The sequence below is a fragment of the Micrasema longulum genome, unplaced genomic scaffold (assembly GCF_059751315.1).
Source record: "Micrasema longulum isolate JH-2025_06_02 unplaced genomic scaffold, ASM5975131v1 h1tg000093l, whole genome shotgun sequence".
In the NCBI taxonomy this organism is placed as follows: domain Eukaryota; kingdom Metazoa; phylum Arthropoda; class Insecta; order Trichoptera; family Brachycentridae; genus Micrasema; species Micrasema longulum.
Window position 1 is genome coordinate 82,922 of NW_028277299.1, and position 25,965 is coordinate 108,886.

A 25,965-nucleotide genomic window follows, 5' to 3' on the forward strand; every position below is an offset into this window, starting at 1 on the left:
ATTTTACAACATAAAAAAATGGAATTGAAGACATAAATAGCTTATGATATGTCAATATCTTTCTCAAAAATGTTTTACATATCTGTCCTCATCTACATTAATTTTAATAAACTCCTACAATACGTCTACAAACATTTGGACATAGTTAAAATTTAAAATACACACTCGTACATTTGAAAATAAATCATTTTGTGTAATGTTAAAATTAGTCAAATGACAGCAACGAATTATTATGAATATTTAGCAATAAACAAACAGTTTTTTAAAAATACAAACTTTTAATCATGACCGTTTTAAGTGAAAGAACAAAATAGCATAGTAAAAAATGCAAACACGGGCATAAAACTACCAACAAAAAAATATTCAACGTAAATATCGTAAATATAAAATTATATTCATTTGTGTATTTATTAAGTTTGTAAATTTACAATGTTACATAAATTTATTAGGTGTTATCATAAGTTGTGTCCGTTTTATTTCAAATTTAGAAATAAGCACAAAAAGTTTAAAAAAATAGTAAATTGGTCATCCGAAAGAAAATTTTCTGCACTAAAAGATATTGTGTTTGCTTTTACATTACAAATTTTTATTTGATTACAAGACTTCAAAATGGAATGTCATGTAGACGAAAGTGAGCATTCTCGACGCTTCTTTCGAAATAGGACCAAAACTGCTCGCGAAGATGCTATGAATTCATGATTAATTTGTGGTAAAATAATGAAACAGAATAAATTTTTCACCAATTTGTTGTATTTTTTTTTTATTGTGTCCTCTTTTCCACTTCATTTGGAAAAAAACGGATATTACAACAGACACGAAGAACACTTTAAACCATTAAACCAGCCAATGACAGGTCATAAGCCCTGTGGATACCTAGACTTCAATATTCCCTTCTGTAAAATGTTCTTCGTGTCTTTTGGAATATTTATGTTAATATTAACAGCTTCCTAGAGATTGAAACCAGTCCTTGTCTAAAAAAATTTGGACAAACTCAATAAAACAACAAATTAGTCAATAATACATTTTCCTTCGTTATTTTTCAAAAAAACAGTTAACAATTCACTTTTGGTGATCATTTTTAAATCTGGAAAAAAATCTTATGTTATGTTATATTGGGTGCATTGTATAATATATTATAGTATACAATGCACCCAATACTTTACGATAAAAATAATCAAAATTATTACTCCAAATATAAATTTATTTCTAATTCTACAGAATTTATTACATAAACTTAATGTAAACTAAACATTTTTATCGAAAAGCGAAGATACTACCAGGTTCCCTGAGATTTTCAGGCCACTCATTATTTATTTTAAAAAAGCTTTATAGTATATGATAAAGAAAGCCTGAAATTGGCTCCACTTCCCGTTCCATACTTGTAGAAATCCTTATTATATTTAATACCGTAATACGGGGTGAAGTGAACATGCTGGGGTGAATTGAACCACAGAAGCATCGCCACTTCAGCTGTTACATTTGAAATACGGTCGCAATGATTCTTGTTCGTCTGTCAGCGGACAGATGACAGTGCCTGTCAACTTGTAAACGCGTGCACATGTTTTTGTCTCTGCACTTCATAAAGTTATTTATTATTCGTTGTGACGCCTAAAACTCTGGAAAGAAACGTTGGCCATATTATAACTACTGCACAGGTAAGTCTAATTATGTTGTGACCGGTATTGTTGGCTGAGCGTGTTCGCAATGTTCATGTCACTGCGTGGCTATATGGAAAACCAAATGTGTTTGACGTCTGTCAAAATATTTGAAATTATATAAAAATGCAATTTTCAGGTGGTGAAGTGGGCCACTTTTCAGTATCATTGTGGGGTGAAGTGGGCCACCCTAAAAACATGCCTAGGGTACGTTCCACATGCATCCACGAAGCAGTCCGTTTTTTCAGTTGTTTTTTTGAAGTTCGAGTATTGAACAGAATTCCAGGATATTTAATTTATAGCAGATATAATTGCAAATTATGATTGAATATTTCCGGATTTCGGATCAAACATGAATACAAACCTGATTTTTAGTACAAGAAAACAAGTAGATATTTTTAACTTAACATCGTATGTGGATGTGTGCTTTTAATTTATGCTTGCTATTTGATAGGAATAATAGCCAGCTACTATGAATGCATTAATATTATTAGTCCATTGCCATATAATAAACTAGAAAAACCAGATTTACGTGAAATTATCGGCATGCTAGTGATATTAGGTAACGGAGCGAAATAATTTGAATATTTTATAGTTTCACATTAACGGTAGAAGTAAAAATTAATGGAGAAATCCATTCAAAAATGCAATAATAAGCGGAAAATCAATATCATAATCTCATCATACTTTTGTCCGCACCCGGTGGTGCATAGGGCACTGAATTGTTCAATCAAATGCAGCGTATCTAGATCGTATGTTACAAGAAGGTAAGGTAATAATAGGTGCAAGTCCAAGAACAAAGAAAATAATATAGAAATAAATAAATAAATAAACTACTTATGATAAATTACTTTCCCATATTTATATATTTTACGCATATTTACATTTTTGTATGGATTGCTCCATTAACTTTGATTTCACTAAAAGCCGGTAATTTCCCGTTGACATATAAAATAATACGAAAAAACTAATTCTAAATTACGTAAGTGCGCTAGGTTTTTCAAAATCAATTTTTAAAATATTTACGAAAAAAATATTTATTTGCGCTTATTTACGTATAAAATTTATATATAAATATTGTATTGATTGTATTTATAATATTATTTTCCTCGAAAATTGGAGAATAATTCTCAATTGTAAAATGACAAATTTTATCGGGAAAAGGAAAATAACGTAAATCATTCTTTAAAAATTAGTCAAAATTCATCCAAAACGAAGTAACATAACCTACGTAGAAGGTGAATCAAAAATACGTGCAAATTAATATTTAAAAATGCAAAAAACACTAATGCACGAATACAGTAGAAGAAATATAATATACAGTCAATATAACGAAGAGGATTGTTGCACAGAACTACAAAAAAATATATGATATACTATACTTTAGGCTATGCAGAAAATCCAACATAAAATTTATTTCTGATTTCTCCTTGATGCTTAGTGATTTTTTTGGATACCTTTATTATTACTACGTTCCATTGCAAACCAGTGAATTCACCATTTGTTAGCCTTTAAACAGACCAGTGTCTAGTTGGGCGTAAAATTGTGAATTGAAAATTTTAAAAAAAACTGAATATGTAAAATGTAAATTGTTAACTGTTTTTTTTTCTTCTTTCTTTCGTTTCTCTTCTCTTTAATATATATTTTAATATGTATGTATGTATGTGAATCTTAATCAATAAATAAATAAGAGTATATATTTACTAATTTCATTTAGAGGTAACTTAAATTTTGTACCACATTAGTTCCTTATTGGTTACATAAATTTCTAATACGTAAATTTAATAAAAAGAATCGTATTTTAATATAATATAACGTAAATGAGTGATTGTATCCATTTATAAAATATGAAGTATTTGTTCTATTTCACTTTCTATCACAGTGGAATTATAATAAATACGAAGAGATTATTGATATGCATATTCATGATAAATTGGTAGCATTATTTTATGCGCCCAAATATAATATATCCATATAAATTTATCGCTAATAACAACGGCGAACTGAGTAAGAGACAGTTATACATTAGCTGCGAAATTGAGAGAAAGCATGATCAAATATGCACAGAACGTTGTTAATCTTATAGAAAATTACAATATAGTGCATACAATGTACGATCATGCTACCAATACCTGTTTCCTGCAATATGATCAGATGGAAAATGACTACGTTCATTTAATCATTTACTTATTTTATTAAGGTATTTCATTTTAAAGACCTACTAATATTCAACTACATAGGTACTAGATACCAGAGGTGAATCGTCTAAATAAGCGATTATGCACAGCTTACCATTATATTTGACTTTCAAAAATATGTTTTTAAAGTAACTATGTTTATTAGAAAGTAAATAAAATAATGTTATTTATTATAAATCACCACCATCGTTTATATCTTCCTACAAAAAAGATGTCTAAAAAGTAACGGTGAAACTAGCCGGTTACCTCAGCTTATTTCTCCATACAAAAAAGTACACAATATTTTCTAGCATTAACCCAGTCATGGTTTTTGCGTACTAAAACATATTTGTTGATTACAAATGTTATTTGAAGATTCTCTATTTGGAAACTAGTATTTAGAACATTATTTCCGAAGGATTATTTTTCGTTGATATTATTGGCGTTATTCGTTTTAAGGGGAATCGGTCAGTGCTCAGTGATGATATTTTAATCATAATAGAAATACCAGATGTATTGAATGTCATTGAGGTATTTTCTAATAAACTTTTGTACAAGTGTTGTTCTAAAATATTATAAAATAAAACTACGTATTGCTGTTTGAGTTGATTTGCACAGAACCACAGAAAAAACAGCCACGTGTAGTTAAAATATGTTCTTATATGTAGGTACAAATCAATAATCATTTTTTGAAGATTGCCTATCAAAATATCACCACTCGCCACTGCTAGACACCTAGTTCTACTACCTACCTCCCAGTAAAAATATTTTTTTAATGTTTAATACATAATTTCTTGGGAGGAATGCCGTAAACGTTTTCTTAACATGGTGAAGTTGTCTGAAACTCTAGTCTGCACTCGGTCAAAACGAAATGCCAATTATTCAACTCTCGTATAATGCCAGTACTCCTTTGTGGGTAAGAATCTTGGCACCTTACCGAAGCTCAAAACATCAAACTTCTTTGTTTTGAGAGTAAGTGCTTGAGGAAAATGTTAGGTATAAGGTGGTTCGATTTCATACCTAACATTAAAGCCCGAGAACGGACGCAGCAGCCTCCTATAACGAGCAGCTAGAGGATGTGGCGGTGGACCTGGCTTGGACACGTGGTGCGCATGCCTCGAGAGAACCTTAACCCAAGTTGCCTCTTCTTTACACCCGCGGGCTCCCACCGCCCTAGAAGGCCGACGATGACGATCTTTTGGCTTTATTAGGCGGAACTAAGGGACGCGGGATTGACGTGGGAGGAGGCGAGAGAACTGTGGCTGGTCTGGTGATCTCCACGTGCTCCACTTAGAGACGGATGTGAAAAAAGAAGAAGAAATAATTGCAAGAGGATACATTGCCTTCTCACAAAAGTATAAAGTATTTTTTTAAATGTGAAAATTCAAATATGGGCACTTGGCAAAGTGGTGAATGTTCTATGTTGAACTAAATCAGTTAATAACGGTTAAGAATTTCTTCGTATTTGTTGAAATATCTGTCCATGTAAATCGTGTTAATTAGATATTTTATCGGAAATATATATATCTATATAATAAAGGTAATTAATTATAAGTGCTAAATGATATCTGACGTACATATTTGATAAACTTTGGTGATTAGTGTTTTAGTATAAACAATTTGATTAAATATTAAGTAACAAGCCATAAAAATATTATATTGTATGTGTAGTATCTATTATTGTTTTTGATAACAATATATGAAATTTTGTAATTTCAACAAATTAGAAAACTTGACGTAACTTTGCCATATTACCTCCGTTATTTTTTACTGTAATAATATTTACTATCAGAATGTACAATACATCACAGAACATCTAGACTTAAGGAAATTACCGGGCTTACTACGAGTCATTTTTTTAGTATTTTAGTAAACGATTTTAATAATAAAATATTGGCATTCTAATGATATGCCCACTCACATATTTAAGTATTTCAATGTTATCATAAATTTGTTCTAGAAAACGGGAATAAGGTGTGGTGGAGCGTGGAACGAACCACAGACCTCAAACCGATTCTCTAGACATTACAATAAATTGGAAAGTCCAATATTTGTTAAGGATTCTTTAAAAAACATTTACTGTCTCCGTGGATTAATTTGTAAAAAAAAATATTTCTTCCAATTTACCTCTATAAACTAGTAATATAATATCGTGTGCAACTTTTAGAACTATTCTTTTTTAAAGTATAGAAAAGGAATATATATTATATTTCATTCGTACTTACCCAGCTGTACAAATTTAAGAAAAATTCCCGTACATTGTGATTATTATGTCGCGATACTGGATAATGTCTTAATGATACCTATAACCGTAATTATATTACAAGTTTATATCACTTAATGCTGTTATCATCAGAAATTTGACTACGCTTTTAATTATTTCCTTTTAATATAATCGGTTAACTTTTTAATTGAGGAAATTACTCAGGTACCTAATTGGTGTATTTATATACGAGTACCTAAACACTTAACAGGTTCTGGCGGGATCCCAAATCGTCCATTATTGTAGGAACGCGTTTAATTAGCATTATGAAAGTAGTGACAGCAAGAATGTGCGATATAGGTATCGTTTTATAATAATAAGTTTTCTATTACTATTATTTATATTACATAGCTATAATATCCTCTTTATAAGCACAAATCTGACATGGTTACTCTCACTTTATATGGAAAATCTTTCAACGTGTAACGAAATAACTTATATTCTACGGTAGTATTATCATTTCTTTGTATTGTAAATTGTGTGCTGTGTAAGCGTGCTGAACAAATATTAAAATTATTTTTCTCTCGTCACACATGTTTCATCGCGAATCCATTCGATGTAGTTTGTTATATTTTGATAAATTTAATGGCCGTTTATTTATATCGACAAGTGTATACGAACGCAAGTTTCGCCGCAAACACTGAAGGTTTATCGACACTCCGTGGAAAGTCGTAATCTGCCTTATTGTAATAATAAGGAGAGGAGCTAATATACGAATGATGGATGCCGAATATCACGAGTCAGAGTGGGACCAGTACCTACTCTAAATAATCGAAGTATTCATCGCGAATTACGACATACACGTTCATGATTGAAGACAAAAGACCATCGAGGAAACTTTCACTTAAAACTAAGTGGATGTTCTACCGCATGCATCGGGTTTAACAGATATAATACAGTTTCCACTCTATATTTCGTACCTACATAATAATGCTATCACGAAGAATGAGTACCTAATAATGTCGGGTTGTTATTTACCTGAGTTAGTGCGCGGGTTTCCCCTCCTCTCATCAGCTTCGCCAGCTCAGAGACGCTCTTTACTTCGGAATGAATTATTCCGATCTCCAAAAATGGCACGAACGAAAAGTTTTCGCGTTTAGTTCGCGCACTGCACAATAGATCGAATCAATAATAATTCGAAAAGCGGACGCTACTGGATTTTCCGAAACGGCGCTATTTTCGAAGAGGCTTCGAACTGAAAACTTGTAACTTTCTGTGGTGAACTTTCATTTTCGACTTTTTGTACAGTTTCATTTTCAATATTTTTGGTATTCTCGGGCACTGTTTAGTACGTTCTCGCGGTCTGTGTACACGTAGCACGATCAATCGTAATCACGAGCCGATAACAGGCGATCTGTTTATCTCGACTAGACGGGGGCGCCGCGACTCGGGCCTCTAGAGTGGCAGCCACGCAGCTACTGACTACTGACTGCTGACAGTGACAGGCTCGCAGGCGGCCGAGGTGCGAGATGGCGGCTGGCGCATGCCCCCACCTCCGACAGGAGCACCATTCGGAATTGAAAACAGCTGATAGCGAATGTACGAAAACGAAATTTACCGCGGATAGTTTTATCATGCCCTGATACCTAACGGCGGCGAATAGCTCCGTTATTCAATTGTTTTATTCTGTTGTTTTTGTGGCTTTATTACTGCGGGACATTCGGTGGGCGCGACAGCATTATCTTCTTTACATTATCAATGTTGTTATTACATCGCCTTCATTATGTTTGTATCTATGTGGGTACAAAAAATATACAACAAAACTTATGTCTTCTACATTGATCGCTTCTGGTGGAGTTTTAACGAAGACAAACAATTGTGTACACGTTTCATGTTTTATCACTATCGAGTAAGTAAGTAAAAAAAAACCTTTAGATTATCGCTATCTTTATCCAGACAGTGAAAATTGCTCTCATAAAAATGAGTTTATATATTTACGACATCGAGAAGGCGATTTTATAATGCATATAGGAATTTTAAACATGAAAAAAATAATACCTGATTTATGTTGGGCTTGGTATATTATTAATTAGTACCTATTGGTGTTCAGGTTCATTAAATAGTATCTACTTTCATAAGTATGTAATGTTTTTAAATAACTTAAGACTTGTGTCGTCCATTTCACACGTAATTTTACTATCATGAAAATTTCGCGTCAGATATTATATAATTTTAAAAAAACAATTATTTACTTTTCAAAATATATGCTCACCTGTTTTTAAATATTTATCTTTAGTCGTTAGTCGTATTATTTCTTCTTCTTCGGGTTTGTTTTCTACGCTGCATGGTCGACACAAAATATATATTCTAAAGGGTGTTTTTACACTAGAATATTTCATAGGCCCTTGACTGGTACCTAAAACTTATCATCTTACCATCATGTAACACAAATGATCAAGATACGCTGCGATTTCTATACCAATGCAGTGCCATATGTACCATTAAGTGCGGAAAGGGAATGATGATGATATTCATATCATTTTTTTTAAAATAGGTTTTTACTATGCTTTGTACTACCATAGTCTTTAGTAATTATTCTTGTACAATTTTAGTACCGTAAATTGTTTTTAAATTTAAAACATACGTTTTTTTTTTAAATAAAAAAAACAGAGACATTGAGGGGTATTTTGAGGAGTGGGGATCCTCTCCCCTCATTAATATTTAGTAATAAAAAAGTTTGTATTCCTTGGGAATATTTTTCCTAACTTTCCTCTATGTGCAGCTGACAGAGAGTCCCCCAGGACTCCATAAAAGCTGCGGGTGGGCTTTAGGATCCCTTCAATGAAGTCCTTTTGACAGTTTCGAGAAAAATTTGGGCGCTTTTATTGTCCCTGGATTGCCACTTAACGCATCATATTTTTTTATTAATAAATTTCATAAAAGGTACATGTTTTTATTTTAATTCTATGCATATCTACTTTTACACATCTAGTAAATGTTATCACTGTAACTCTCCAAAAAAAGAGACTAACCTTGTGCTTGGAGAGTGACTTACACTGTTGTAGTTATTTATTTATAAGAGTTTATATAATTTTTAATACGAGTACATGAGAAAAAAATAAAAACATAGGATATATAAAGAAAAAACATAAAACAAAAATACATTCATACTAATAAAAATTTAATGTAGTTTTTACACGTGATCAAAAAATTTCTTTTGATATACTTTAAATTTATTTATTGATATTTTATTTTTAATCGTTTTTAGTTCATTGGGAAGATTATTAAAATTTCAACGCTTATCAGTTCATGGTTTACCTCTTCGTTCTAATTCTCAAGGCACTCTCTTAATACCCATCCACAATTCCTCTTTCTTCTCTAACTCATATAGTCTCCATGCGGCTCGACTGTGGAATCATCTCCCATCCACCATCAAAGCCGTTACTACATTATCTCTGTTTAAATCACGTCTGAAGAAACATCTCCTTTCTCTTCCTTAATCTCTCCTCCTTTCCTCTTTCCTCTTTTTTCCTTTTTCCCATTGAGCAATAGTTTGGATTTGAGGTAATTTATTACGTTTATTTCTATTTTTATATATCTTTAGCTTTTTAATATTTTTTTTCTATTGAATATGTTCTGTAACTTTAATTATAAAAATAAAACTTTTATTTTATTGGTTGGTTGGAAGAAATTGCCATTTGGCAATGTACAAATAACATTATCTACAAAAAGTTAAATAAATAAAATTATTATAATTTTTTACACCTTTGTCGATAAAGCTATTTTACTTTTATGGAACATATAACCGGAGTACCTTGCATTAGGCATGAGTTCATCAGTGTTCTATGCACGTGTTCTAGGCAAGTGTTCTATGCACCTATCCAGTGCAGATAAGGGCTAGATAGTGATGATAATTCATATAAATACAGTCACCATTACGAGTGTCTCCTTTAATGTTCATGTGGCCTCTACATAGTAAGTGACTTTGAAATTGAAATCAGTTTTATGATATTATTTACTCAACTGTTACAGAGTGAATTATTTCATTTTGCAGTGTTTGAAACTAAAATTGAGAATCACGTAGTATAAATAATCAAAAATACTAAAGTACATTATAAAATGCAGAATCTGCAGGTTTCAGGTGATAGCCGGAAAAACAAGTAACCTCCAGATTCTTAGAAGATGTTGGACTTGTTAAAACCCCTTGGGCTCTGATTATAATGGGAAGATAACGGATTTATCTTTAAATTTTCTGTATAAACAATTGAATAACCATTTTTTTTCAATACGTTCTATGACAGAATATTGACGCTTACAAATGTATACCTTTTCATTCATTATATTCGATTTTACCTTAGAGTAATAATAACCCAGTAGAGTCCCCATGCGGAGAAAAACCATTTTATGATTATTGACCACGAAGTTAGCTACATATTACAGCAATACAACGGGACGTAGGTACTTAGGTTGAGAATTGCAAACGCAAACTAGAAAAAAAAAATTGACCAATTTTTTTTTTTACAAGTTTTGATGAAATTTTCTGTGTTTGAGTGAGTATCCCTGGATGGTTTCGATTCATAATTCAACCCGGTAGATGGAAAATTCGAATATTGAAAAAATGTTTGCGGGACCAGCTAATAGCAGGCAAGCCTACGTTCGGTCAGGACAACGTCTGTCGGGTCCACTTGTCTAATAAAAATTCATTTACTTATATTTTTTTTAAAGAAATATTAGCGTTCTTATAATTAACCCAAATATTTCATTTTTTTCTGGCCATTTTCAACGAGTTGTAAATAACTCACTATTAGAAAATAGAAAACAAGTTGAGGTAGAGTGAGGTTTGAACCTCGGACCTCTGATCCGCGAGTCCGCAACACTAGACATGAGATCACAACCCGATACATTTATTTTATTTATTATTTTTAGTTGTTCCTTTTGAAGTTCTTCCATGTCAAGAAAGTTTTCTGGAAATTATTGAACAACGTTGGAATAACGCAATTTAATTTTCGTTTCTCGAAATAATTTGCAACCCGGGGAACGACTTTGGAACCCTTAGTTTTTAATCTAATGTTGCGAGTGTGGGAAACTCTTTTTTTATATTCCAGATCAACAAAATGATCTACAATCAATTTGTAGTTACAAAATTGTTTTACCAGCAGGACATCACAGAATTTAAAATATACACCTTCGCCTGCATGTTTCGAATCACGGATTACGCTATTTGGTACCAACCCCCTTAACAGTTTCACCTGAATATCATTAATTTTACCCAGATGAGGCTGGAAGGCGAGACCCAAACACGCACTGCGTAAGATATAATGTATTTAATGAGTGAGATATGATGAAGAAGTGACATATATGTTATCGTTTTAAAAGTTAATATGCTTTTAATTTCGTAAATTACTTAAAGCCAGTATCATAATCGGTCGCAGATTCCATCACGTTCACGTTGACCTTGCCGGGAATCGAACACGAGACCTCAAGCGTGGCAGCAAACGCATTGACAAGTACATCACGAAGCGGAACAATCTTCACTCGATTTATTTTTTTATGATTTTTACCCACAGCAGAGGTGCACTAGCTAAACATGCATTGCCTGATTTTTTCAAAATTTTTGCTTACTATAGTAAAATATCGAGATTAGGCCGACCAGCCTGGGTGTGTAACTTACTAATGTTTCTTTCATCAACCTCCTTCCATATCTTGTCTTCCCTACCCCCTTACAAGCCTCTTAAATAGAAACTTAGCAGGTTTTTCCTTTTAAATAAAAAATCCACAGCATTGTAAATCACTGCTAGCATTGTCCTTTTCAGGCTGATGAGGGAGTATAAAAACAAAAATAATTTTCAATTGTACAAATTAATGATATTGTAATTTAGGACAATAACTACTCAAATCATGCTACGGCATTGTAATCAATAAAAGAAAAAGAAAACGACAAGTTTTCTTAAGAAAATACACACGGTTTTTCAGGACCATACCGCGAAACTTTAGTGGAACATTTTTTTATGATGTACTTTTAAAAATATCCCAATGGATGTTTTGGAAAATCGCATTTTTTATCTTTATTTTTCTAGTGAGGAAGGTTTTTTTCATTTGTAAATAGAATATCAAACTATGTCAATATTTTGTTTTTTAAATTTTTATGTACCGTATTATCAGCACTTTTTTTTTTTGTATTTCTCCGCGTGTAACGTCTCAAGTTCTCTTTCGCTTTTTCTCGGTCAGTTCAGCCTATTGGTCCGTTGGCTTACCGTAAACCGGAAATCTTTCACAACTCTCTTATCGTTGGTTGATTCATATGAACTAGTGACGTCGTTAAAAGTAGTTCGTTTTTATTAAAATATATTTATTATTATTTTCAAGAAACTTTACGGTACAATTGAATGCTCTAATTTTTACCGCGTGTAGGAAAACATTTTTCATATCCAATTTCCCGTAGGGTTGAACTTGAGATTAAAAACGTATTTTACTAACGAAGCTATACGCACCGGACGCAGACTATGTAAGCGACTGGGTAGGGATTTGTAGAAATAAATGCTAATTTAAGACATTACAGATTGACTCCATTTTCCAAGTACAATGATTATTTTTTTCGTAGTAAAAAACATGATTTTTTAAAGTTTTCCGTGAAAAGTGTTCCTCTGAAGTTTCGCAGTCTGGCCCTGATACACCGTGTATTTTATATTAAATATATATGTATGTACATACATGTCTTAAAACCAATGCCGGAACGTGAACAGTAGACATCGAGTCGAAAATGCTGATCCAGAGTTTTGGTAGGTACTATTTTACGCACATATTTTTTTTCTACTTAGACATCGACACGGGAAAAATCTTCCGCTATGTGGCAATACAAAATATGCATATTTACATTTTTTTCATGCTATTTTTAGTAAAAACGAAGTTTTTAAGTTATTATTATGTTCTGGCATGTCGGGAAATTATCTACGGGTAGCTACGTGGCGTCACCATACAATGGAGGAAATTGAACAGATAGGCAATATACGTAGCATAATGTTCACATATCGAATCCCTTTTTGTAAGGCGTAAAATAATTTTATAAAATAATAATACCCAAGTAAAATATATCTTTTACAACTAAATACGATTCTCTTTTAACTCAAAATATAAAACAACGTTTTTGATCGGAATATTGTGAAAAGCCCATAGATTTAAGAATCGTCCAGAAGGAGCGTAGAAGCATATTTGAATACATCGGACTGCCCGAAAAAATCGTCGATCACCCCCCACTTTGCCCCACTTTCACCGCTCGCATGCGTGAAGTCGCCGCGTAATTTTGCCAGATCGCGAACAATATTATCATAACACAAATGTAAGATAATTATATTTTTAAAAAAAGCAATTTGTTAATTTCTCTAAATTGTTTTGTACACGCGGAAACATTGATTGACACAACAGAATAGAAGTAATTACTTTGAACTTAAAAAATAAAACAATTTTTATTTTACATAAGGATTGCTGATATTTTTATGTTAAATATTATTTGGTGCCATTATGTTTTAAAGATACTGTCAGTCAAATGTCTACCACGGAGTTGTTTAATGTTTTGTTTAATTAATAATTAAATAAAGAAGGGTAAAACATTTGACTACCCTGGTAACACTAACAAAATACCCATTTTGTTTTCTTTGACAATCTGACATATGACAAAATAATTATATTCTTAAGTAATTTGATTTGTGAATTTGCTACTTACACATGAAATGTGATCCCATCCTGTTTCTTTTTGATTATTGCAGTATTTCTACACTTTAAAACGACCCAACACGGCATAGTTGAATTCAAATCTGGAGTTGCGTACTGAGCGACGTCTACAAAGGAACTAATGTTCAAAACGTAAAACTACTCATTTATGAGTAGTTTAGTCGCCTTCAGTTCGATGCGCATATGCGGTTTCTGAACTATTCTTAATTCGATGGCAAAGCCATTTTAACATCAATTTTTACACGCATTTTTCATATAGTATATTTTCACTAGTGTTTTTGTGAATTGTTTTAAAATAAATAAAGTAACACAATTCTTAAAGGATTTAATAACACTGGTAACAAAAAAGTTATAAAAAAACTCTATCATTGGCAGTTATTTTTTTTTTCATTTGCATTCTTATAATTTACCCGAACATTTCAATTTTGGGGCCATTTTCAACGAGTTGTACATAATTCACTATTAGACTCTAATAAACACTTTTGAAGGAAAAGTACTCCGAAGAATCTGCGGACCAGTGAGAGAATAATCAATGGTGCATTCGGTATAACGAAGAACTGTACAATATACACCAGGGCTGGTATTCTGAACGCAATTATAGCGCGGTATAGCGCGGTTTTACGTAATAAATACGGGTTATAGCACGCTGTAAATGCGTTCGGAATACCAGCCCAGGCCCCGAGCATCTCAGCACACATGAAGTTGCTTAGATTAAGATGGGCCGGACATGTAGAGAGAATGCCCGATTCACGTGTCCCTAAAAGATTAATGAGCGGACACCCGGATGGAAAGAGATCAGTGGGAAGACCCAGACTGAGATGCGAGGATAAAGTGAGAGAAGATGCAGCGCAGTTTCTTCAGGTGCCAAATTAGAAGACGGCGGCTGAGGACAGACAGAGTTGGAGGCAAAAGTTGCAGGAGGTCATAGCTCGATATGGGCTGTAGCGCCATCGGAGAGAGAGACTTAGAAAATAGGAATCAAGATTAATAAAAACAGGTTGTGATAAAGCAGTGTCCGAACTTCGGACCTTTGGTCTGCGACACTGGTCACGGTACCATAAACCGGTTCAATTTTTAAAAAAATATATTTTCCATCCAGAAAGCATTCTGCATCTGCGATGGCGGAAAACTTTATAAACACAGGACATCTTTTCGTCTATGAAAAATTTAGAAATTACAGTGCACAAATAATAAAAGAGGCAATTGAAATACACAAACACCCAAATAACATTAACAAAGACGACAGGCTAAAATTAAACTCAAGATGGTTCCTGACACTACACACTACAAAAATGATACGGAATCTGCCTGCTGCTGATTGCGACACGGTACAAATGACTAGTAGATAAACACATATTTTTTTTCTACAAAACACTCAGTTCACCCTAAAGTTAGCTCCTGCAATGGTAGCCGAAACGTCGGGACGAATCAAACTTACACAGGATCACCCAAAAAAGATACATACTATTAGAATATTTTTATATACTGTTGTATACAAAATAAATACATAAATTCAAAACATTAACAAACTTACTGCGGGCACAATGATTTGAAGTAAAAAAATAAAACACTTTATCACGTTAATATTTTTTATTATTTATTCTACCGTTACTTTGCAAATTAATTCATTTTCACCTGAATACACATTAGTCGCAATTACTGAGGTGACATATTGCAACCATTTATTCAACATTTTATAATCAGTTGGTAAATTACATATTATCAGGATTTTGTTAGTGTTTGTTCCAGGCGTTTATTTGTTCCTTTTATTTATTTACAAAGGTAACAAAACATTTATATTTTTACAAATGTAAAGGAAAAAATGTTACATCACAGGAAAACATAACTGCCCGCTGCATTAAAATATTGACACTGAATATTATAATTTTTAAATTAATATTTAGACCACTAACTTTGTGATGTAGAATAAAATAAATATACACTCCAAGTGTTATTAGTACAATTTCAAATGTTAAAAATTCAGTATCAATATTATGAATAATATGTAAATACATGTAGGTATTTTGTAGTTAGGTATGTTATTTAAAAATGGGGAGACATAAGATTTATCATAATAAAGTTTTTGGGTATAACAATAAAATACACATTTAAAATTATACACACTGCATTTACCGAACCAAAAAATACACTTCATCAACTAAAAGACCGTCGACGTTTGTGTATTCTAAAACAATATTCATACCATTTAAAATAATTTCACTACTCAAAAGTTCAGACAATTTACTTTCCATTTTGTTGATATTTAAACACAATCCATCGGACTCGCGAAAAAGCCTCAGTTTTGGCACTTTAGGTTTGTTATTGTCGTTTTTCACACAACACGTATTAGAAATTGAGTCTATTACTCTTCCCAGTGACCAGTCTTTTGAGACAAAAACGGGAATACCAGGTTCATTGTTTGTTTTATTTTTAGATTCTTCAGGATTACTAACTAACACTTTGGCTGTTGCGTCGATGGGTTTTGCTACCAGAAAATAAATTCTGTCAGTTGAAGGGGTTGTGGTTTCGCCTTTGGCTTTTGACTTAAGTTTCATGAGCTGTACCTTGAGAGCAGTCTTGGCTTTCGCATCACACATAGACAATTGATTTATTCCGAGTTTTCTTGTAACCTAAAATCAAACAAATTAATTGTGCATGTTACTAAAATATTGGGAAGAAGTTTTTATACATTTGAGTTTAATCAGTAATAATATTATACAGGGAAGTTTTAGTACTAAGTCACATGTACATCGCTTACTGTCAAAATATCCACATTATACTAAGCCACATGACATAAGCATAGTTAGTTATGCTATATAATTATAAACATCCCTTTTTTTACCTGCTTAAGGACTACACCTAAGTATACTCGGGCGGCTATTATGTGTGAAAACTCCCACACCCGAAATAACTCGAGCAGACTTTACTTGCAGAAAGGACCACTCCTGAATATACTCGGGTGAAAATAAATAATGGGAGACGCATTTATAAGGCATTATCAATGAATAAAAATGAATATTTTTTCATGAATTTCTTTTATTTCTTGACCCACATGCACCATAATATTATCAACTTTCGGGCCCATTTTGGGCCCAAAATAGCTTTTATGAAGGATATATACAAGTATGTTCAGTATATGTAAATTCATTAACATTTTCTTGTATACACTGTTTTAATTTTTTTGTTTACTATTTTTACTATTAATATGTATTTCATTGCTATGTAATTATGCTTTATTTTTTTAGTACTCTGTTTTATCACTTATGTTTATTGTAAAAAACAAAAAAATAAAATAAAATAAATAAATAAAAAAATTTAAAATTCATCCATCCAAGGGGTTATTTTTTAATGATTACTGGAGTAATTAAATAAACCCTGTCATTCATAAATTTGATAATTATGCCAGTAGTATTGGCATAGTATAATGCATAAGATGCTTGCCCCACACGACTCCATGTTAGATTGCCAGTGAGATCACAATAATTGAGTAAATCACAAAGGTATAATAAACAGACACCTTTCTTAATATTAAGCTCATCTAAGATATGGTCGCCGTTCAGACAAAAGTCACTAAACCTAAAAATGACAGATTTGACTTAAATATCCCATTTGAAGTTTTACCATTTACAGGGCTTATGATACATATGTCATTGACTAGTTTGAATGGATTAATATTTTCCATCCCCGTTGTAATATCTGTACCTTAAAGCTGAAATGCTGGAAATCACATTTGGTAAATTGTTCAGGAAAGCAGTTCGAAGTTGTTAAACTGTTTCAATGTATCTCTCGAAGTAAAAACACAATTTATTGATGTTTTTTTTGGATTTATAGACTTTTGATAAGAATATTTAAGAAAAAAACATTTAAAATATGGACTATCAAATACTTCTTCAATGTTTTTTGTTCTAACCGCTCGGCCCGCGCCTTAATTCCTCCTTGGACTGTAGTATAAAAAGTTATCTAGAATATTGAATGAAAAACAATATATTTATAAAACTTTCTTTAGGCAAAAACATGAAATTACGTGCCATTAATTAAAACATTAATCATTTGAGAAAATAACGGGTAAATATAAATTTTATGACATGATATTAATAGCAATTAAACAGTAATTGAAAGTTAACAGTACGTGAAAAAAAGCGAAGTTAAATAATAATAACGGCAAAAGAAATGAGGTAATGGTTAAGTATGGTTGATTATAACAATATTATCTTGTGCAAAATTCCTCGCTGCATCAGAGGTAGTTTGTTATAAAAATTGTGGAATTTATTCGGTATCCACTGCTTTAATACCAGCAAACCGTTGAATTTTGTTGAAAGCATGAGTATTATTACTGGACTACTGGTGTTTTAGAACAAGCTATTTCAATAGTGGTATACCAGAGAACTCCAATGTTTTTAGCATTAATAGAATCTGAATATACGAACAAAATGTGCATTCCAGCATTTCAGCTTTAAGGTAATCTTGATTAGAGCGTGAAATCTTGTCTACAAACATTTGGACTAACTCAGAATATTGTTAATTATGACAAATTATTTTATAATTCAATACACAATTTCTATTATTTTTATAATAACAAAGAATGTGAAAATTATTAAGACATTCCGTCAGTGAAATAGCAATGAGTATTAAATATTAATAATTATACCTCAGCTTCGACATGGGCTTTTGCCTTCTCGTACATGGCTCGTGGCTGCGCCCAGCGCTCCTTTTCGGTTTTGAGGACTTCTGGATCAATCTCTGGGCATTCTCTAAAAAAAGTAAGACATTACGCTAACTGCTATAATATATACTTACCAATAACATCAGAACAAAGACAAATAAATAACCAAATAAAGCCAGGGATCAACTGCCTGCGCAACTATTATTTCTATATTAAGATGCAATATAAAGTTTTAATAATTATACTTACGGGTGAAATCTGTGCTCAATACAGAAATGTTTTAAGCATTTGGGACACGGCAATTCAATATAACTCGATGAAGAGCATTTATCGGAATTACATCTGAATAATGGCGAATTTTCGGTAAAATTTGGTTCATTGTTACGATAGTGTTCGCACACACCTGAGAGGCAATGTTCCAAAAAATGGTCCTTACAAAAGAATTTCTGACATAAACATTTTAATGGAATAAAGTCGAGCTGTTTGCACAATGAAAAGCAACACTGTTTTCCTAAATCGGGAAATTCCATTGCGCTTTTAAAGGAGAAAATTAGTATTACAATATCTTTATTCCCAATAAAAAATGTTAAACACTACCAAATTATAACATAACCTCTAAACAATGACAAGTGACAAGGACAACTGACAATCAGAAATCAGAGGACAACATAGTCAATCTATGGATTTTGATGAAACTAAAAATAGGATAGATAATTATATGTACGTCCACACTATGTTAGCACTTGCACAAATAGAAGATGAAATATAATATAATATGTTCAATAATAAAACTCCAAAATCTATATAGAATAAGAACACCCTTTTGGAAGTTTAACTGGATGACTATGAAACTGAAATTAATAGTTTTTCAGAAAAACTATTTTTAAAAACTACATACTGAAGAAAAACAAAAAAAAAATTTAAGCCATTTTAAAATATTTTTTTAGTAATCCTTTCAAGAATTCCTGCTCATACGATAGATACATAATAAAATATGTTTACTTTGCACCTAAATCGCACCTCGAGTTATGAAATCATATAACACTGAGGTGGCATTTTCCTTTCTGTCCTTCTTCTTCTTCACGTGTCATGTCGGGTCCCCCCGACGTTGACGATCACTTGGGAGAAAGCTTCCCAATCCTGAGCAGTGCGAAACAGCTCCTCCACAGTTCTAATCCTGGTCCATTTCCGTCCACATACATATAAATCATGTTTTTATTTTGAATTTCAAGTGTGAAGCTGTATATATTTTCAGTTGTTTTTACAAAACCTGTCATCTTATTGTGAACAATGTTACACTTTCTTGTGGTTTTGTTAATAAATAAACTAAATTAATATTTTAAATAAGTAATAATTTATTAAATGAAATCTTCATTTACATATCGATTACAAATACATCTTCATTAATATCCCTTTACATCGTTACAATATTTCAAAAGTATTTTGTTTGGAGATACAATTTTCAGAAGTACCATATATGTGATATTTTTTAACAGAGAAAACAACCTTTACAAAAAATAAATTTTGTAATACTATTAGGTAATTTAATTCTACAAAATAATACAAAGAAACATTATTTAATATTCATTAGAATTGTTTTATTCACTATCGATGATCTAAATATAAACACTGTTTCAAAATCTGCCACCATTTGTGTACCTACTCACATTGTTATCAGTAAATTTACTTGTCATTGATAAGAATGGTAGTAAGAGTACCTAGCAAATTATCAAACACATTGTCATTCATTTAATTCAACTTTAAGTACGTTTTACACATTCATTTCTGAATTCTGACATTAATTTACTTTCATCATCATATCAAACTTTTTATAAAAAATGTCGGCTTTTAAATTTCAAACTATTTCATTAAGTTTATTCAAAATATCAGTTTCACCTATACAAAGATCAAATCATAAAGTAAGGCACTTTTCTACCCAATTTGAAAGAGATTTGTTGGTTGAAAAATTACAAGGATCACAGGAAGGGGTGACTATATTTACCTTAAATAGACCAAAGGTAAAAAATGCATTGAGTAAATCTTTAGTTTACAGTTTACTTGAAGGGATTGATAGTATTCAAAGTGATTTGTCAACTCGAGTTCTTATTCTTCGTAGCAGTGTTCCTGGTATTTTTTGTGCAGGTATGCATCTACATAATAATATATTTACATGTACTACAATAAATTAATATAATATATTTCATTCAATCTTAAGTCACCATCATCATCATTCCCTTTCCACACCGAATGGTGCATAGGGCACTGCATTGTTACACCAATCGCACTGGATCTTGATCATTTTTTGTTACATGAAGGTAAGATGATTTGTCTTACGCTCAGTCACTAAAATTCATTATCATTTTAATGCACTCAAATTATTATCATATTATTAGTCTCAATTCTATAATATGGACATGAATGTATGTATTGCAATGAATGTATTATGTATATTGGATTATGTGGTATGTATGTGTTGCAGTCAATTTAAGGTAAATTTATTTTAAGTTTGTAACTTTTAGCTAGTAAAAAACTATTCAACATCATCGTAATTCCTTTTACGCACCTAATGGTGCATAAGACACTACATTGGCATACCAACCCTAGCGTTTCTTGATCATTTTTAGTAGTTAGAGGTAAGATAATCCGTCTAATGCTAAGGGTCTATGAAACATTCTAGTGTAAAAACACTTTTTAAAACAAATATTTCAAGTCAACCATGTGGGAATCGAACCTGATACTATACCCGTACCTACCTTAGGTTCAGTTGGCCTAAAGAACCAGACACTTGCTTACAAGAGGAGGGAAGAATGATATGCTCGTATTAATTTACAAATGTGTATATTCCTGTCCCTTTTCAGTAAGCGACGGGGCACTAGCACCCTTTAGGTCCGGAACTGCTAAGACCTCTTGCATGATAGGCAAACATGCTAACAATTTGACCATGAAGAGGACTAAAATTATTATTGGTGACAAAATTCCTTTTGTGTTTATGTCATTTGCAACAGTATAATTATAATATATATATAAACACAATAATTAAGATTTGTTTTACAATATTACGCACACCTTATTAGAATAGATAAAAATCTACTCTCATAAGGTGTGCGTAATATTGTAAAACAAATCTTAATTATTGTGTTTATATATATTATAATTATACTGTTGCAAATGACATAAACACAAAAGGAATTTTGTCAAGAGAAACTTGTGATCAGAGACTTTACTTTTCTTCAGGTGCTGATTTGAAAGAAAGGGCAACAATGACAGAACCTGAGGTGAAAGAATTCGTAACCGGCCTTCGTCAAATGATGAAAAACATTGAAAAGATTAAGATTCCCGTAATAGCAGCATTAGACGGCGCTGCAATGGGAGGAGGTCTAGAAATGGCTCTTGCCTGCGATATCAGAGTGGCTGCAGATTCAATAAAGATGGGATTAGTGGAGACAAAACTAGCCATTATACCCGGTGCTGGTGGTACTCAAAGACTACCGAGGATTGTTAGTCCTGCTATAGCAAAGGAGCTTATTTTCACTGCCAGACTAATCAGTGGAAAAGAAGCGAAAGAACTCGGTATTTTTTTTTTCATTAAATCAGTATGTTCAATCAGGTTAACAGTCTGCAAACTTACACTAAATGTTTATTTTTTTAACAATGAACAGCAGCTGTATAATCATTTAATTTTATTTGTCTATGTATTGCTATGCATATTTAAGTAGACTTGTCTTTATGTATATTATGTTGCCTTTTTTAGTCTGCTAAAAAGCACCTTTCATAAAAGTCTGTTAGAATGTACTATCTGATAAAAATGCAAGGTATTTTAATAAAATAAATAAAGGTATTTTATTTACTTAGTTATAAAAAGGTGCAATTAATAATACATGGGGACCCAGCAAAAATAAGATCTTAACAAAAGTTGAGTGTAAAAACATGAATTGGAATCAATGGCTTATAATATTATATGACAAAAAATAAATTAACAGTGGATTTAATATTAAAAAAGATCTATTAATCTAGAAGATATATTTGAAGTAATGCTACCTGTAGAAAACTAATAGGAATATTGCCTGTCAGACACTCATAAATATCAAGCTATGAGATTATTGTAACCACAGTTATGTTTCTCTCTTAATTGGTTAAAATATTTAAATGTTTAGCGTTAGCTTTATTCTCAAATGAGTATCTAAAAAAATATCTTATAGTATGTTTATTTACAGGAATTGTTAATCACTCGGTGAGTCAGACAGAAAGCAAGGATGCTGCATTTAAAAAAGCGCTGGAAATTGCAGAGGAAATTATACCTAATGGACCCGTAGCATTAAGAATGGCAAAACAAGCCATAGATGAAGGCATTCAATATCCTTTAGCAGAAGGTTACAGCATAGAACAAAGGTGTTATGAAGGTGTTCTGTATACCAAAGATAGATTAGAAGGATTAAAAGCTTTTAATCAAAAGAGGAAACCAGTTTATATGGGCAATTGATAAAATATAAAAACAAAAGTATTTTGAAATATTTTATTTATGTAATAAACTTTCTTAAAAACATTGTTTTGCAAAATTTCATCCACTTGCACTGTTTTTTAATTGTTATTTTTATATAGCGGAGCTTTTTATTTTTATGGATGTATTTATACATACTGGCATTCTCAAAACATAATAATATTATATCTTATTATGGTTGAGAGATGCACATAGAATGTCAGCATTATACTAATGGGAAATAAAATCTTTTGTCATTATTTTACTAACTATGAGATCACTCATATGTTTCTGTTTACAATTCTGAACTTTGTAAGTTTTTTCAATAAGTTTTATGTCGCTGAACTGCTCCAAATTTTCTATTGAGCATTGCTCGCCATCAATATTACTCAGTATTTCAGATATCGTATTTTCATCTTCTTCTATCGTTGCAATCAATAAATTGCTCTCCTGGTCATCGATGCCAAACTTAATCAAACTCTGTGTAATGTTTTTGGATAAGGATAAGTTGAAAAGTATTTCAGAATAAATGTTTCGCGTTGTCATTGTATTTCGTTTAGAAGACAGAAGGGCTTTGTTAGTTGCTGCAGTAACTTGGAACGTGCTGCATACTAGACTCGGTTTAATGATGCAACATTTAAGCGATCCATTGATTAACTTTTCCTTCAGATCATTAAGATTTTTCACATCTTTAAATAGATATAGTTTTAATTTTCCACTAGTTTCCGGGTCTAAATCACAGGTGTACGGATTGAATTTTATATTTTGCATTTTGGGAGCCATTTACTGTTGTGAAGTATTTTAATACCTCTGAAAATAAAAATTGATTATTATTAATACTTTTGATATCATAACTACGAAATTAAAAACACTGCATACTTTTATTTGCAGTGTAAACAATTTATATTATTTAAATTGTTAGTTATGTTTTTATAGGGTTAATTTATTGCTGTGTGAATACATAAATATAAATAATAAAAAAAAATTGTATGCACGAATTTATTATTATAATGTCTACTAAGTTACATAATGCATTTTTAGTCTAAATTTTTAATCTGACAGTGATGTTTGTGTAATCTATATCTTTAAATTTTGTATTTTACACTGAAAGTCCTACCAAAAAAAGCATTTTTAACATACGATGTGTTACTTATTGGTACATGGAACAGGTGGTACCGTCTACAAATCCTGGCTGGCACATGTATTGTTATTAAACTAAGTAGTTCTGTACAGTTAACTATTCCTGTTATAATTTTGTAAAGCAGTAGTTAGTCTGCACACACTCTGCGGTATTGTAGAGAAGTGATTCCATGGTAGGTGGAGGCAGTGAGAGTTGATACATAAGAAATACCGGTTTTGAATTTTAGGGACTTTATAAATTTGTTTTTAATATTTTCTATTATTGTTATATATATGACAAAGAATATTGAGGGAACCATTGCAGCTTTCGAAAGAAGAATCCTCAGAGTTGTCTATGGCCCTATGAGAGGAAACAACTATTGGCATCGTCGCTACAATAGGGAGCTTTATGAAATCTACGGAGCGCCCGATGTAATTAACTCCATAAAGGTTGGGAGCTCGAGGTGGGCTGGCATATAATTAGAATGGACAAAACCCAATAAAACGCCTAACTCTGTGCCACAAGGACGACGTACTCATCATACTATCATATACGGATTGCACAAAGTGTATAATGTAAATAGTAGACTTCATAAACTGAATAACAAGTGGGAAAAAACAACTCAACAAGTCTACGAATCTACTAAATATGATTTAGCAAACTTTATTTTATTTGATTTATTTAATACACACAAATATAATTCTATTACAGTACAATTATTAATTTTCATGTCCCGAATAGTTAGAAAATTCCATGTTAAGTCGGGACTCTTCTAAACTAAAATCAATACTGACATCTATACAAGTATGACACATCAATATACAAAGTACATAATAAAAATTAATACATACTGAAAAACACAATGCAGAGAAGTTATTTAATAATACATGGTGTAGCATAATTAAGATCATGTATCCTAAATTTCAATTTAATTCTTTAATAATTTTATAATTCAATTTAGAAATTATTTTTTACAGCAATAATAAAAGAATAATAATTATTATAATTCTACATTCTCATATAATTTTATAATAATTTCATTCATTTTGTAAATAATAGAAATATTAATACAGTACATATTTTTATTTGTATATTTTTCCTATAAAGTTAGTAGTCTCATACATTCAATTTGAATAATTCTATGAGCTGTTTCTCAGTGTCTTCTGGAGAAGTGACCGTATGACCGATTGTCCTTTTATCCTCAAATATTTCGTAGTCGTTCCCACCGGGAGAGGTTTTATCGCCAAAGAAATGAATTTCCTTAAAATCTGTTCCAGACAGAACATGCTGCAGGCAGTAAGTCTTATCCCAGCCGACTGGGAATACATCAACGCTTATTTGGCCTCCGAGAGAGAATTGTAATCCGCTATTTGGAAACTCTTTCTTCAGGGCTTCTACAAAGGTCTCCCTAACCTTGTGTTGTTTGTCGTACTCCACAAACTGTTCTCTTTCTTCCTGAGAACAAGACCTTCCGATAGGAGAAATGTTCAACATTCCGCTACGGAATTCCACAAAATTTCCTCGTTTAACGGGTAAAGTAACATCTGAAAGATACCTTAAACAGAAGTTTATAAACTTTTGAGACATCTCTTCTCCGATAAACTTGTTCATGCTCTGTTTCGACATCAATTTACCATCTTTATAATATACTAATCCATTCTCACAAAATGTATAGTCAAATTTACTGATAATGTCTTCTCCCTTCATTTGCTTGGCTATTTTAGTAAAATCGGATCCGCCAACGATGCCGATGGTAGCGAGGGGCTTTATCTTATGCTGTATAAATTTATCCAAACCGTCGGAGATCATATGAAGTGGTTTGGTCAAGGTTCCGTCAACATCGAATAATAAAATTATGTTATTACGCGGCAACATTTTCAAAGATAAATAACGAACAAAAAATGAATTGAGAGCGATGCGGAACATAAATAAAGTTCCGCTA

General features: G+C 31.9%; 5 protein-coding genes across 8 annotated transcripts in view; 1 reads left to right on the plus strand and 4 right to left on the minus strand.

Annotated features, from left to right (window-relative positions):
• The window catches only part of LOC148284733 (uncharacterized), a 90,050-nt gene extending 82,560 nt beyond the window's left edge, over window positions 1-7,490 (minus strand). The window contains exon 1 of the mRNA XM_088235281.1: window positions 7,074-7,490. Within this exon, the coding sequence (XP_088091407.1) occupies window positions 7,074-7,106 (33 nt within the window). The 5' untranslated portion in view covers window positions 7,107-7,490. The remainder of the gene's footprint in view (window positions 1-7,073) is intronic.
• LOC148284734 (methylglutaconyl-CoA hydratase, mitochondrial) lies at window positions 1,535-22,967 on the plus strand. 4 transcript variants are annotated; one of them, XM_088235256.1, is made up of 3 exons: window positions 1,535-1,655; window positions 21,661-21,996; window positions 22,641-22,967. In XM_088235256.1, exons 2-3 carry the CDS (start codon window positions 21,687-21,689, stop codon window positions 22,904-22,906), a joined length of 576 nt encoding a protein of 191 aa, XP_088091382.1. In that variant the 5' UTR covers window positions 1,535-1,655; window positions 21,661-21,686; the 3' UTR covers window positions 22,907-22,967. The 4 variants fall into 4 exon arrangements, with proteins under 4 accessions (XP_088091382.1, XP_088091363.1, XP_088091377.1 ...); XM_088235237.1 differs by lacking the exon at window positions 1,535-1,655 and adding an exon at window positions 7,683-7,948; XM_088235251.1 differs by lacking the exon at window positions 1,535-1,655 and adding an exon at window positions 7,685-7,944.
• On the minus strand, window positions 15,341-19,073 carry LOC148284735 (AN1-type zinc finger protein 1-like). Its single transcript, XM_088235212.1, has 3 exons — window positions 18,676-19,073; window positions 18,412-18,514; window positions 15,341-16,393 (listed from the first exon to the last, which is right to left on the minus strand). The coding sequence occupies exons 1-3, from the start codon at window positions 18,954-18,956 to the stop codon at window positions 15,893-15,895; spliced, it is 885 nt and encodes a 294-aa protein (XP_088091338.1). The 5' UTR covers window positions 18,957-19,073; the 3' UTR covers window positions 15,341-15,892.
• LOC148284737 (EKC/KEOPS complex subunit TPRKB-like) lies at window positions 22,928-23,686 on the minus strand. Its single transcript, XM_088235268.1, has one exon. It carries the CDS (start codon window positions 23,684-23,686, stop codon window positions 23,135-23,137), a length of 552 nt encoding a protein of 183 aa, XP_088091394.1. The 3' UTR covers window positions 22,928-23,134.
• On the minus strand, window positions 22,928-25,949 carry Pmm2 (phosphomannomutase). The gene is made up of 2 exons (XM_088235223.1): window positions 25,146-25,949; window positions 22,928-23,713 (listed from the first exon to the last, which is right to left on the minus strand). Exons 1-2 carry the CDS (start codon window positions 25,947-25,949, stop codon window positions 23,705-23,707), a joined length of 813 nt encoding a protein of 270 aa, XP_088091349.1. The 3' UTR covers window positions 22,928-23,704.
• Between the last annotated feature and the right edge of the window lie 16 nt (window positions 25,950-25,965).